Raw genomic sequence first — 14,158 nt, forward strand, 5'->3', positions numbered from 1 at the left:
TTTCAGTTTAAAAATGTTTCACCTGTCTGCGCTGTTGATGTTCTTCATCCTCAGGCGTTCCTGGAGAGCTACCTGAGCGCAGGTCCGACCCTGCAGTACAGCCGGGACCACTGGCTGGCCCGTCAGTGGACTCTGATCAGCGAGGCGTCGGTCACCAGCGGCCTGAAGGACGGATCCGTCTTCCTGCTCAAATGTGTGGACTTCAGCCTGGTGGTGACGTCCAAGAAGATCCCCTACATCCAGATGTCAGAGGAGTACATCGACCCCAAATCTCACAAGTTTGTCCTGCGACTACAGTCTGAAACCTCCGTGTAGGACGCCGACCGTTTTGTTGTTTTTTTTATTCCTCACCATGTTGCGTTGCTCTCAAATGTTTTCACTTTAGGTTTTGAAGTTTTTATTTGTACTTTTTGAAATGTTTTTATATATTATATATGAATCTATATATCACACAAACGTCTGAATTTGTTGATCTTTAAATGTTGGACTCGAAAAAGAAAAGGAGAACTGATGCAGGGCTTTGCTCACGGAGCTCTGGACTGCCTCTGATGTGGTCATGTGCACCCATACTGTATGTGTGAATGTGTGCGTGCGTGTTATTTCGGTGTCAACACAATCATGGGTCGCGTATTGCGTTTTGAGATATTGAAGCCAAACAAGACTGAAACGAGGCGCGTTCGGAGGTTTCTGACATTCCAGCGGAGAGCAGGATTTCTGCAGGACAGACGGACACAAAGAACCACTACACACTGGGACGGCGTGACTCAGTTTGAGACTGGAAACCTGATGGAAGAGATCCCGTCTGTGCTATCAAATCAAATGCACTTGACAGAAAAAACCGAACAGCTACAGTCAAATGTTGCTATTACATGCAAAATGTGTTTCCACAAATGAAAGAAAATGCCTAGAAATCTGGGAATACATGACTTCAGCCTGCTCGGCACGTGTAATGTTCTGTTTTTTTTATTTTAGCAGCCAGCGTGAGATGCTTTGATGTGTTTTGGTGGACAGTTTTAGTCCGGATGCAACGGAGCGACACTTGGAAGAACACGAGTGTGCTGCGTAAAATACCAGACTGAACTCCGGATTCGACTTCATCACAAGAGATGCAAAGAGATGGACACACGGCCCAAATGGGTTTGCCCCTCCCCGTCAAGTTCTGTATTTTTCTCAGGGCTTTTGTGTCTGACGCATCTGAAATAAAAAAAAAAAAGAAACAAAAGAAAAACTACTGATTTTGCTTTCCGTAGCGGCAAATTGCCATTAAGTCTATGTCTGTTATTCCGTGTGCGGAAGACGCTTCTCAAACCACCTGTGCTCTGCCGCTTCAGCTCATATGATGCACCTTTTTAAAGTTTTATATAAAGGAAAAACAAAGAAGAAATTCAGCAATTCCAGAGAAAGTGTGCCAAACATGTTGATGCAGCCACTGATGTTAGAGTTTCCTGATTTTAGGCATGATGTCATCACTCAGGGTCTGCAGGGTTTTACCAGAATTCATTATGTGTGCTAATGAACCCACAGAGTCCCATCAGCAGTGAGAGCTGCAGTGGGTGGAGCCTCCTTCCCCAACTGGACTGTCTGGTTTTTTCCTTTGCAGCGTTGTCTCACCTCTGTTGTCTGACGAACATGTAATCCCCTCGAGGTCAGTCCCTGCGTGGAAGAGGCTCGGGAGGAGATTACTCCCGTCTCATTCACGCGACAAACCAGCCCACGTGACAGAGCCCGAAAAGTATTCTTGAAATAAGCTAAAAATGGCTCCCTGGGGATCCCGTCGGTCCCTTCTGTGCCCGTCACAACAGATGTGGCCAAGTGTCAGAAAGTCACTCTGAGCTCTGAGAGAAGTGTGTCACACTAACGGGGTCCTCTACTGCCCCCTGGCGGACAAGCGTGTTACTGACACAGGGGGCACATTTTTCTATAAAACTGGAATTTATACAGTTGTTGTTTCAAACTCCGAGATTCTTTTGTACCGTCTGACGGATAAACTTTGTATGTTCCCAATGTGACTGTGCCTCCTGTTTTTACACTGTATCTATTTATGTAAACAAGCCTGTGTGTGTGTGTGTGTGTGTGTGTGTGTATCCCATTCCAGATCACATGGCCAGCCCTTACCTTCCTCCATTCACCCCCCCCCTATCTGTCACCCTGTTGCCAGGTTACAGTCCTCTGTCATGGTCTGGTTTTTGACGGACAGCTTTATGGTGACGTTGCAGTGTAAGACTTTTTTTGTTTTTTGTCTTTCTATTTTTTTTTTTTTTTTTTCACCGCCCCAGCATTAGGATTTGTAAAAAGAAAACGAATAAAACATTTTCATGAACGTTTGTAAAACAGCTCCGGCGCTGCTGTCGTGCTGTGATGATCCTGCTTTGTCCACAGAGGGTTTCGCTCCGAGCTTGATTGGGTTCGGAGCCAAAGTAAAGGGCTCGATCCCGTTTCAGGAACACGAATGGCTGCGTCATTTCCTTTCCTTATCTGTGAAAAGAAGTTTAAAAATGTAACAACCGATTTAATTGCTGGTCTATAAAGCCTTTCGTCAATAGAATAAATCCATCAACCCTTTAAATATTCACACAATGCAAAGATTTACCTCTTTATCTGTCCATTTATCTTTCAATCGTCTTAATTTATGGAATATGTGAAGACGTGGGTTAAGTTTAGGGTTAGGGGCCTAAATTAAGACCTGCAGGTCCCCAAAAGATGGAAAAATCGGAGGTTGAGGATCAAAACAGTCATATTTTCTGCCAACACTGGAGGGAAACAGTTTTGATTGCTAGAAGTAGGATTTTAAACTGTCCTAAACAGGATCATACGAGTTCTTATCTGCTTGCCTTGATTAATCGTGAAAGCCTCAATGCTTCTATGGTGAGGATTTGAAGTTTGCTCCTGGAGAAAATTATATTTGGGATATCTGAAATGATAGTTGGGAAGAGGAAGAATGTCATCATGGATAATGCATATATATATATATATATATATATATATAGATATATGTCCCCACTGTTGAGTTCATTGGCTGCTCTGTGTGCACTAGCTTCCTGCACTGGCTGCAGGTTCGCTAACAGTCCCCTTTGTCGCTGCACATTAGCTGTCCTGCCCTGCTGTGTGACATGCCTGGGCCAAATATCAGCTTTTTTTGGCCTCATTTTGGTGGCTTTTTGTTGTCATGGCGCTCAGCAGTAATTGGTTTGCCGTCAGCCTGTCAGAGCTGCGCAGCCGAGCCTTGTGGGTAAATGAATGTCAGTGTCCGGCGCTGAAAAAACGAACAACCTCATCCCTCTTCGAGCCCGGGGCGCGAGGCTGCCTGTCGGAACTCATCTGTCCTCGGCTTAATCCCTCTCCCGCACCGGCCTGCTCCGCACCGCAGCAGGACCAAGACGAAGAGGATGCTTTGAGAGGAAAATGAGGAGCATTTGCATCTAAATGGAATGTTTTCTCCTTTTCATTTCGATTTCTCTATTTTGTCTGTAATGACTTGGTTATGTGTAGATTGAGTCATGAGTGGAAACCCCTCCAGCGCCGAGCTGCTTTGGTTTTGAACAGAAATCAACACGTTAACACATCCTCCTCCCATCGCTTCTTTGTTCTTTGCTGGTTTAAATGGATCCTCTTGAACTCCAAGCACCCACTCCGTGATGGTGTCATCCTTTCTTCCTTTCTTTCTGGCGAGGAATCATTCTCTCCACCCTCCTGGTAGTCAGTATTCATGTAAAACCTGATCACAGCTGACATTCACAGGAATCCTGTTACCTCAAGGCCCTGCAGTACATCACAACACTTGCACCATGACTCTGTAGATCCTTTTCCTCTGGAGAGGGTGGCATGTTTACTTGCCTCTGGTCACATTTGCACGCAGACACTCAGAGTTCAATGTTCTCTTGGCAGTGGCATAGATTCAGTGTAAATCCCACACCATGATGCAAACAGCTTGTTGACATACTGCGTTGCATCCACCTCCAGGGCGGCGATGATTCCTGCATGGCTCCGTTTTACTTATTAATGTTCAGTGTTACATGTTCAGCAGGACTGTGTCTGATCCCGATGCACTTTGCCGGGCCTCGATGGGCAGCCTTTTCCAGACCACCTCTCCCTGCATACTTCACCTCCGGAGCTTCCGCTGCCTCCATGTCCAGGTCCCTGCTCCCATTAAAAGGCATGATATGACTGAATTATTTACCGGTCTGTGAATAATTCAAGGTGAAAATGCTAATCGAGGGGAAGAAATTTCCTCAGCGTCAGTCGGGACAGGTTGTGTGTTCTCACAAAACAACAAACAACAGAATGCACGCTCATTTTTCTTAACACTCACCGGGATTTCATCCAATTCTTTTCGACGCGGGTTTGTCAAAATCGAAACGAAATGACACAATTTCGACAGAATTTGTTTATTCTCATACAGAAGAATGTTTTCACATCTTTTAGCTTTTTTTTTTTTATTTTGGTTTAAGGTTCAAGCTTAACTTGTTATTGTTGCTCAAATGCTGCCTCCAAGTGGTGCGAGAAACAAAAACTATTACAGATATCCGTATCCTTGGTGAGTTCTGGAGAATTACAGCTTCAGGCGCTGGGCTAATTTGATGATGAATTAGGCCACAAATATACCCGTGATGATGTAACATCCGTTTAATCTATCTTTTCAAGCTACCCTCTACATTGTCAACAATTTTGAATTTAAATACTTTACATTTCCTTCCATTCTTATCTTTTTTAAATGATAAGTAAAAAAAAAGTTAGATTTTTATTTCTGTTCTAGGATTCTGGTACTCCGTGCTAGTTCTGGCTTGTGTTTTCATTCCTATCTGAACCGCCAGACCTCCAGCTCCTGACAGTTTTAATCGTCGCTGTCGTCTTCTTCCTCTCGGTCGTGGCTTTCATCGCTGTCTTCTGTGATGTAGGGATCGTTTTCCTGGTCGTCGGCGAACTCGTCGTCGTCCTCAGTATTCACCCTCCCCGACAGAACGTCCTCAATCCAGTCCTCCAGCTCCTCTGCGGTGGGCAGGTCCTCGTCGTTGGACATGTCCAGCCAGACGCTGTCGGCCTGAAACGCAGCGCTCCACAAAGTCAAGATCTGTGACCTTCATTCTTTGGGGGGTTTTTTTATTTCAAAAGTCAGACTTACATCTGTGACATTGACCACGCCGATCTGAGGTCTAAATAGGTCTAACTTGAAGGTTTTCTCCCAGTAAGTCGTTAGCTGAAGGAACAAAAATAAATAAAAGAATAAGACTGTGGGAATAAATTTATACTCAGAGTCCTTTTAAAAAGGGCTTTTGTTACAAATGTCAATTTCATGGGGAGGCAGGACCAGTGGGAAGTCATCAGGATCAATCCAGACGATACTGAGCTCTGGATTGTTGGTGTTGTCTCTGGCAACGTCTTTCAGGATCTCCAGGAACTCATAGCCGTCTTGGGATGACAGAGCATATGTACATGACCTTATCTTTAGGTGAAAAAAAGAGAAATAACTGCAATCTTAACCAACAAAAAGCTCAAACATGGTGCTACAAACCTGGATCTTCTTCCTCAGCAAAGGCAACAATATGTATCCCATCCATATCATCCTCCTAAAGATGGAAATGAGTTGTCAGAAAAAGATGAACTGGTTAAAGGCAAATGCAGTTACGTGTCTGCTTTAATAAGAGAAATAACAGCTCACCCATGTCTCGAACATATTCTCCGCCCGCAGCTTCCTCAAAGTAGCCCTGTGGAGAGCACATTGGTCAATACATCCCAGGTAAATAAACATCTCTCCATTTCTGAAAAACCATCATGAAGAAGTCGAGTCAACCTCCTGTGTTGATTGACAAATTCGACAATGTCCATCTCTGACAGAGGTCTGCCGGGCAGGATGGCCGGCTCCTCCATGAACGGCTCGTAGAAATTCACTTCATTCATCTTCAGGGAAAGATGTTTGGCTACCTAAAACAAACCAACATGCAAGGATGTCATTATAATGCCATAATGGGTGGATTAAAGGTCATTGAACACATCTATATGTGCATTTTGACCCCTTCAGCTAACTTATTAAAGCATTGCAAACTAAATTGCTAGTAAGTAGCCGTTGGGCAAAATCTTGGCCTGAAAAAAAACACAGCTAACTAGCAATTTGAGGGATACCAATCTTATTATTTAACTTATTATTTAACTCTCAACAAAATATAAAATACATATTTTATTACCCTAAGTGTACAAAATACTGTTACAATAGATTAAACCTTCACCCTAACGCTCTTTTTCTTTGTAATAAAATTTCTTTTAAGTATCAGCCATATGCAATATTCCATCTTATTCTCTCTCCTTTCCACGTTGGACATATGGTGCTGCCAAGTTTTATCTATTTTTCTTCCTGTTTTATTGTTTTGTTGGGACACCAGGGCCAATGAAAAAGTCACAAAATGACTCAAATCGCTCATTCTTAGACTTACGGATTTGTCGAAAGTAGCAAAAAACTTGATGTAAGGTTGAAACCGCTCCGAGGCCTCCTGAAATGCTTTGTAGTCTGAGAAAAACAGGCAACAGAGAGAAGGTCGGGTGAACTTGAGTAACTGTTAAAGTAAAAGAAATCAAGTCCATCGTTCACATTCTGGTCGCATTCTTAGACAGATCTATGATGTGTGATGTGAAAGGCAAGCGGTAAAACCCATTCTACTCATTCAATTTCCCAGCATCATGACTCCACTGTCTTCATTCTAGTAACCAAGTCTCTCTTAATACAGTTTTATACGCTTTGTAATGAGCCCCTGGCTCTGCCAGCAACAAGGTCACCACCAAGGACCAACCCATCTCTGGACAGATAGAGGCTTTATAATGAAAATTCGTGACACTGTCATATCAGACAAGACAGCATTCTCCCTGCTTCACTTTTTTGTGAGAAACTATAATTGATGTTTGACCTATTAGATGGAGAGCTGGAGACTATTTAAAGCCTCTCGTGAGACTGAGTGAGAGTGTCTGGAATCAGGTTTCTCTTTAACAGGCCGTTAGGCTTCATGGTGATGTACTGTGGCTCTGTTAGCTGAGGGAACAGTGACCGTGTGTAGGTGTATTCTCAACCCATCATTCACTCCCCATAAACTGAAATAAAGATGCATTAAATGATGTTATGCTCGGAAACTAACACGAATCCTCTCCTTTGAAGTAACCAATGAGGCGGATGTCTTCTTCCATTCTCTCGAAGGCTCGCAGCTCCATGGCATTATTGATCATCTCTACTGGGTCCTCCAGCACCTGGGGGGGGTGTTAAGATAAAAAGTAGGTGATTTTTCACTCCAAATCAACTCTGGAAGGCAAAAGAAATGTAAGTCTCTCAGACCATGTCCCTTGAGAAGAAGTAAAAGCACGGTGTGTTTGCATGGCTTCTTTGTGGTTGACGAGATATTCAGAGCCCAGACTAGCCGTGCTGGTATATCACCGGAATATCTGTTTGCTAGATACTGTCATTCCTGAGCCCAAGGTCTATTTCACTCAATGCCAAAAGATTCTGTGGCATTAGCATGAAAACATGGCACATTATCCCTTTCATTTACCTTATTCAAGGGAAACTGCCACAAAAGGCTATACCTGAACCCTGCGTTAATCCGAATCACATATTTTACACGTATTTTACTACTTCTGATGCTTGAAGACTGGGGAATTTTCTCCACTCACATCCAGGAGAAACTCCACCAACGTGTCTGCCGAGAGCTCCCCGTCGAACTCAATCACACGGTCATCCTTGAAGACATACAAGCTGCCCACCTCCTGCAGACCTGGTTAGATAGCAGATACACGATCTGTTTAGTGAACTCTAAAATGGCCAATTTGTATTCTAAAGCGTTGTAGATATTGTACATATGTACATGTATATGTACATACATATTGTAACACAAAATGCACGATAGATGGGATATAAATGTCATACCCAGTTTTTTTGCAACTTTGGCATCCTTCTGGGAGTCCACCATTCCAAAACCAATGTCTTTGTTCTCCAGGACTTGAGCTGTAAGCTGGGTGTGAATTCACAACAAGCAATTTGTCAAATGAGTAACTTCATGTACCGGAATGATCTTTTAGCCAAACGCGAAGGCAGAGATCACTGCTTAAACTTTTGATATGTCAAAGCTGATGGAAAAGACTGTAAAGGAGAAAAAAAAGGAAGCGTGAACGCGACGGACCGTGAAGCAAAAAAAGTCTCGGTGGTAGGTGATGAGTGTCAGTATTTTAAAAATTCCTGACAGCACTCAGTTTTTTAAGAAAAGCCTGACTGCATTTATCTGTGAAGTAGAGCCTGAGATCAAAGCAGTCCTACAAACACCCTCTCCTTCAATTTACACTTACCTTGGCGTTTCTAGGCTGTGTGTTTGAGCTGGCACCCACAACTGCTGTCATCATCATATATTTTTTTCATGATCAAGGTGTGTGTGTGTTTGTGTGCAGAGAACCCCCTGTGGAGTATTCATATTAGAGGCGAAAAACTGTTAGTCAGGACTGCTTTGCCTCGCAGCTGCTGAAGAAGGATAACCGACTTTAGGACAAGACTCACAAGCTGTTTCTGCTTTTGAACGGTGCACGTAAGGTGGCAGAAATGCACTTCTGACAACTGAAAACGCAGCTCAAAGGGGCGGGAAAAAAGGGAAAATTCTAAGACGCATGGTGTGAGAACACGTGTTTCTCTTAATCAGGATGAGGATGTGAAAACTGGTTTATGTCGAAGTCACAGACAGAAGTCAAACGGATTTGGGCGCGAGCTATAATTAACAGAATGGCCTAGAAACAGTCCCTCGATGTTTATGTGAGCCACAGAGGAGTGCACATGACGGGATTAAAAATCACTGCCTGACACTTGCGCACAGGTAAAAATTTAGACCGAGTCAATCAAACTGACATGTTGTTTAGCTCATGGTTAAGCAGACAATCCACACCTTAATGTGACAGAGGAGGAATGAAGTGTTCACTGCGTTTCCCCAGCCGGCAGGGGGGTCAATTAATAAAAAATTACTTGTTTTGACAAGTTAGTGCAACAGAACGAAACCCGGAGGGATATCAGTTCCATCTCATTGAGACATTCTTATGTTAACAGCAGCGTAAGGCCTTTCGGGACTCCTTATGTCACAACACATACATCTCTCAACTCTGCAGGTTTGGGGGGATTTGCATACCTCAAGACGTCAGATTTAATGTGACAATGTCACGGTTAAGGATGAAAAGGAATGACGAATGTATCTGCCGATGGACAGAAAATTCAACCTTTTGAAAATCAATTTTAACAGTATACACCATTCATGGTGGAACATGAGAGAGCCGTCATAAACCAGTAAAAAAAAAACAGGTTGCCAGGTTGGGAAAAAGTGATACAAACCGATCAAATTGGGTTAATTTTCAGCTGCACTGGGTTGAATTGGATTAAATTAACTGTAATGAATGGGTATGAATTGGACTGTGTTTAATTGGAGTCACATTTACACTTTTTGCTTTCTCCGCAGAGTCCCCTTGGGTTACTTTTGTCAAGAAAAAGTTGAATTGAATCTAATTTAATTCAAATTTTCAGCTTCTAAAAGGATGGATTAAACCCCATTTATGAATGCCTTATGCATTCAGCCCTGTTGCCTGTGGAAAACACTACATCATGAGAATGTAGAAATGTGTTTTTGGCTTTCATGATGACTCCAGCTGAAAAGAGAAAGAATATTTTTTTGGGTTTTTTTGTCCCTTTCCTTTCTTCCCACCCCACCTCAGGCCCCTTTTCTCACCTCCAGCACCAGCTCCGTCATCTGGAACCGCTTCTGCAGGCCTTTGTTGGCTGGCAGCGGTTCATGGTAGAACAGGCACAGCAGGTCGTATCTCTTCAGAGCCTTCTTGTAGTTGCGCTCGTTGATGTCCAGCACCCTGTCCTTCCCGTCAAAGTTTGGGAACTCGAGACCTTCCTCAGCAGTGCAGAGGAAGCCCAGGTGAAGGCACAGGACAGACAGAAGAGAGAGCCACATTTGCTGCATCGTTGCTCGGCTGTGGAGGTGTTTGCAACCCAAAGAGGAGTTGAGGAAGGAATGAAGGAAATCAGAAAACCTCAAAGAAGTCCAAACTACTAGAGATACACACAAGAGCTGAAATACATCCACAAATTTGATCGCTTGCAAATTTGTAAGACAATCTCTAATATTTCATATATCCTCTCTCCTTCTCTATATTTCTTTCCTGGTGATAGCTCTCTCTCTCCACCTGTCCTATATCTCCTTCTGTCTCCGTCTTCTTACAGCTCAAATCTCAGGAGGGCTTCTTTTCTCCTCCTTTTCTCATCCTCCCTGGGGAACTCAATGTATTAGACACATTTAAAGAGCGAGCATTCATGAAGTAACCATTTACACAAAAAGGGTCAGAAATGGGAGACTTTTAGTCAGTATTAATTCAATTTAAATGAATGAACAAAGTGACAGGGGGCAATGCTTATGCAAATAAAAAAAACATCTTGGACGTGGATTTTTATCGAAGAATACATTTACAATTTTGTAACTGTGGTTTCTAATAGTGGAATAAGTAACCCTTTACTGCCACTTTACTCTAAGCATTACGTTACTTTTTGACAGCATTGGGACAAAAGAAAAAAGTCTGTGCGCATTACCGTAATGGCTGCACTCAGCCAGAAGTAGCAGACCGCAGATCTCTGCTTTGTTCTCCTCCTCAGACAAAGCTGGAAGATACAGGGAAAATGGAGCGTCCGTGGCTGTGGAGCTTTTTAATGCTGTTGCAAGTTTGCAACCTGAATTCCGCTGATGCATCGGGTAATGCCGTTTTCAAACAATTACGGTTATTTAAATAAGTGGCATCGAGACTTGGCGGCGTTCAGTAACGCTGCGCCTCCTTCACACTCAACTTTTGACGATGGAGTCGCGCGCTAGCTAACTTTCCCAGAAGCAAACTCGAGTAAACTAAACTGAAATTTTCAAGTATGCGTGTATTATCGTCAAAACAAAGTTGTGGCTATCGTCGTCTGTCAACGTGTTAGACAGGGTTTCTATTTACTGGGGCGGTTGTATTCATTTCGGTGTCGTGAGGTTTGGCAACAGCTCCGTTAACTGAGGGCAGCATTAAGATTATAGAGAAAAACACGAGGCGAAGGGCATATTTAAAACAGAGGTCCTAAAACTCTGTAGAGATGTGGAAAAAGCTTGTTTGCCATTGTGAAAAGTCATTTCAGTGCTGTGGATGAAAATAAATGCTTTGCTGTGGATTAGGAGGAAAGGATAGAGCCTGTTTTATGGTCTTTAGTCAGTTTAGTCAACAGAGGAAACCTGTTGGTCAAACGCATATTACCTGGTATAAAACATTTTAGGTCTAACTGATGTGTTGTTGCAGACAAACGGTGGAAGAAAACTGCAGAAAAGATTACAGCAGCTGTTAAAGAGTACACACCGTGCAACCCTGCGAACTGCAGCTGCCATCTCAGGTGAGAGCTGTGCAGATCTGCCTGTGTAATCCCAGGAAATAAACTCAGGATATTCCAGCATACATGCTTGATACTTAAAATGAGCATTAAAGAGGTAATTTTCCTCTTGATTTCTGTTCCAGCGTCCTACGACATGACCTCCAGCCCTTCGAAGGGGGGATCTCAGAGGACGCCATGGCTGCTACGGTTCAGAAAGGGGTGGGCACCCACTACCAGATCATAGGACACAAGCTTTTCAGAGAGCACAATTGTATGTTCCCCGCACGGTAAGGGAAAAATAAGAATATGTTAGACTCTACCGTAAGGTGTGGTTGATCTGTTAGTTGGCACTGCCTCAATCGGTTTCCGTTTTCAGGTGCAGCGGAGTGGAACATTTCATCCTGGAGGTGATTGACCGGCTGCCTGACCTGGAGATGGTGGTAAATGTCAGGGATTACCCTCAAGTGCCCAACTGGGTGAAACCAACGCTGCCGATCTTCTCTTTCAGTAAGGTCAGAGTATTGGCGGTGCGATTTCCACGCCAGAGCACGCCACCGAATCCTCATTAACGGACTATTTCTTTCGACGTGTGTACGTTTGACTTCTGCAGACCTCGGACTACAAGGACATCATGTACCCGGCGTGGACATTTTGGGAAGGTGGACCCGCCGTGTGGCCCATATATCCCACCGGACTGGGAAGATGGGATCTGATGAGGGACGAGCTTAAAAAGTAAAGAAGGAAATACATAAAGATAAATAAATTCTAATGTTTTTCATTAAATGAAGACACTGAAGGGGTGCGTTTCAAAGCAATATGAACACGGCCAAAGTCTTTATGTGATGTTCCACTATTTCTTATCCTGACTATGTTTAATATTTTTATTTTATTTCAATTAAAAAATGTGAGCTTGAACTGTGATTTATCAAAGTTTCCTGTTCCTGTAACTTTTTGTTAGGTCTGCAGCTCAGTGGCCATGGAAGAAGAAAGAGCCCAAAGGATTCTTTCGAGGCTCCAGGTGGGTCATGCGATCGCACTCAAATGTGACTCTACAAAGTCGACCAATTGTTGACGGAACTACCTTCTGAGAACAGTTTTTATTTGAGGGATTTGTTATCCACAACAGCAAACCTCTGTAGGGCCAGCTATTTGAAATTCTGAGACCCACAAGACATCTTCCTCAGGAGTGCTAGCACGGTTTGCCACCAGCTTTGCCTCAGAGTAGTCGTTTCAGGCCACTTTCTGTGTCCTTTTCCCCCCCGGTAGAACCAGCTCGGAGCGCGACCCTCTGATCCTTCTGTCCAGAGAAGATCCAGAACTGGTGGATGCGGAGTACACCAAGAACCAAGCCTGGAAGTCTGAGAGGGTCGGTCACAGTGGTGCACTGTCACGCCACAGTCAAATACATTTGTATTACTTATAAATTGACTGTCTTATGTGATGGTTGGTTGAGGTGGGGGGGTAGAAGTAAGAGAAAGAGGTATCTGATGTTTATTTCTCACTGTGTTAGGATACCCTTGGGAGACCCCCAGCTAAAGAGATCCCCCTGGTTGATCACTGCAAGTACAAGTAAGCTGAATTTTACATTTAAAGACGCTTTTTGGAAGGTTCTCAAACGCATCACGTTGATCTACAGTTAAAGTCACTAAATTTTCCACTTTTTTGTCCAGGGTCAAGAATAACTCATTAGCTCATGATAATGTACATGAATATTTACTCATTCCGCTTTAACCCCCGCAGGTACTTATTTAACTTCAGGGGAGTGGCGGCAAGCTTTCGCTTCAAACATCTCTTCCTCTGTGGTTCCCTGGTCTTCCACGTTGGGGATGAATGGCAGGAGTTTTTTTACCCTCAGCTCAAGCCCTGGGTCCACTACATCCCAGTCAAGCAGGATCTCTCAGATGTCAGGTACGCCGGCCAGGGTTCATGTCCTCCCACGAGGAGATAGGGATATTCTCAGACCCCCACTTTCAGTGCCTGAGGACAAGGTGCAGCTGTCTCAGGGCTGTGAGAGGTTTCGTTGTGGCAAAAATGTTTAAAAGTTTTGACTTTTTAGGTGTTTAGTAGTTGCTGGAGCGGGACTTTAAAACACCTGAATTTGAATTTCACTCATGCTCTATGTCCTCAGGGAGCTTCTACAGTTTGTCAAAGAGAACGACGCAGTCGCCCAGCAGATCGCCACAAGGTAACATAATATTTTCCCATATTTTTTGATGTTGTTGGTCTGTTCTTTGTGTGACTCCTCTGTCTCCCTGCCTCCTCCTACAGGGGAAAGGAATTCATCCTTGAGCACCTGCGAATGGACGATATCTCCTGCTACTGGGAGAGACTCCTGACCCAGTTCAGCCAGCTTCTCGCCTACAAACCTCACAGAAGGAACAACTACAACCAGATTGTCCATCCACCCAGCAGAACCGAGCTGTAAGGAAGAGACTTCGCAGTTCCAGCCAGGGCAGCTCAAGATGATGAATGTAATTGCTGGGCACAGCAAGCAGTTTCCTTGCAAGCATGCTGTTGGTTTTCCTTTTTTTTTTTTTCTTTTTCCTTGACTAAAGTCTGGATCTCTGATGGTATTCTTTTCTATTAGGGCTTTTTTTTTTTAACCTCAGGAACTTTTCCCCCTTTTCTCAACCAACCTCCAGTGCCGAATTGGGAACCAGGGGCTGAGGCGATGTGGAACTTTTAGAGCGGGGCTTGCAGCGCTGAATATTTGTGATTGGTCAATCCCCCCCACCTGCGCACTCGAAGCGGTCGAGCCGC

The 14,158-nt window shown here is 43.9% G+C and overlaps 3 protein-coding genes across 5 annotated transcripts in view; 2 read left to right on the plus strand and 1 right to left on the minus strand.

Moving 5' to 3' along the window:
* Positions 1-2,004, plus strand: part of vangl1 (VANGL planar cell polarity protein 1) — a 44,560-nt gene extending 42,556 nt beyond the window's left edge. For all 3 annotated transcript variants that reach the window (XM_072383809.1, XM_072383867.1, XM_072383921.1), the window contains one exon: positions 55-2,004. In XM_072383809.1, coding sequence (XP_072239910.1) covers positions 55-315 — 261 coding nt within the window. In that variant the 3' untranslated portion in view covers positions 316-2,004. The remainder of the gene's footprint in view (positions 1-54) is intronic.
* A 2,386-nt stretch (positions 2,005-4,390) lies between these two features.
* LOC140293300 (calsequestrin-2-like) lies at positions 4,391-10,220 on the minus strand. Its single transcript, XM_072379526.1, has 11 exons — positions 9,729-10,220; positions 7,901-7,985; positions 7,648-7,748; positions 7,119-7,227; positions 6,426-6,499; positions 5,789-5,919; positions 5,657-5,702; positions 5,510-5,564; positions 5,306-5,406; positions 5,120-5,194; positions 4,391-5,038 (listed from the first exon to the last, which is right to left on the minus strand). Exons 1-11 carry the CDS (start codon positions 9,969-9,971, stop codon positions 4,832-4,834), a joined length of 1,227 nt encoding a protein of 408 aa, XP_072235627.1. The 5' UTR covers positions 9,972-10,220; the 3' UTR covers positions 4,391-4,831.
* A 417-nt stretch (positions 10,221-10,637) lies between these two features.
* poglut1 (protein O-glucosyltransferase 1) lies at positions 10,638-13,955 on the plus strand. The gene is made up of 11 exons (XM_072384030.1): positions 10,638-10,754; positions 11,329-11,419; positions 11,542-11,685; positions 11,775-11,910; positions 12,009-12,130; positions 12,357-12,416; positions 12,665-12,764; positions 12,909-12,967; positions 13,139-13,306; positions 13,527-13,583; positions 13,667-13,955. Exons 1-11 carry the CDS (start codon positions 10,682-10,684, stop codon positions 13,821-13,823), a joined length of 1,167 nt encoding a protein of 388 aa, XP_072240131.1. The 5' UTR covers positions 10,638-10,681; the 3' UTR covers positions 13,824-13,955.
* The last annotated feature ends 203 nt before the right edge of the window (positions 13,956-14,158 follow it).

Source organism: Leuresthes tenuis, unplaced genomic scaffold (assembly GCF_036924035.1).
Source record: "Leuresthes tenuis unplaced genomic scaffold, fLeuTen1.0.hap1 SCAF_1, whole genome shotgun sequence".
NCBI classification, from domain to species: Eukaryota; Metazoa; Chordata; class Actinopteri; order Atheriniformes; family Atherinopsidae; genus Leuresthes; species Leuresthes tenuis.

Bases quoted from the DNA above. Each gene is read 5' to 3' on its own strand.
- poglut1 (XM_072384030.1), top strand. From the start codon at position 10,682: ATGGAGCGTCCGTGGCTGTGGAGCTTTTTAATGCTGTTGCAAGTTTGC. The intron at 11,686-11,774 runs GTAAGGGAAAAA...TTCCGTTTTCAG, and splicing joins AATTGTATGTTCCCCGCACG to GTGCAGCGGAGTGGAACATT. The intron at 12,417-12,664 runs GTGGGTCATGCG...CCCCCCCGGTAG, and splicing joins GGATTCTTTCGAGGCTCCAG to AACCAGCTCGGAGCGCGACC.
- LOC140293300 (XM_072379526.1), bottom strand. From the start codon at position 9,971: ATGCAGCAAATGTGGCTCTCTCTTCTGTCTGTCCTGTGCCTTCACCTG. The intron at 6,500-7,118 runs GTTAGTTTCCGA...TGTTTTTCTCAG, and splicing joins CTTCAAAGGAGAGGATTCGT to ACTACAAAGCATTTCAGGAG. The intron at 5,195-5,305 runs GTCCTGCCTCCC...TTGTTCCTTCAG, and splicing joins ATCCTGATGACTTCCCACTG to CTAACGACTTACTGGGAGAA.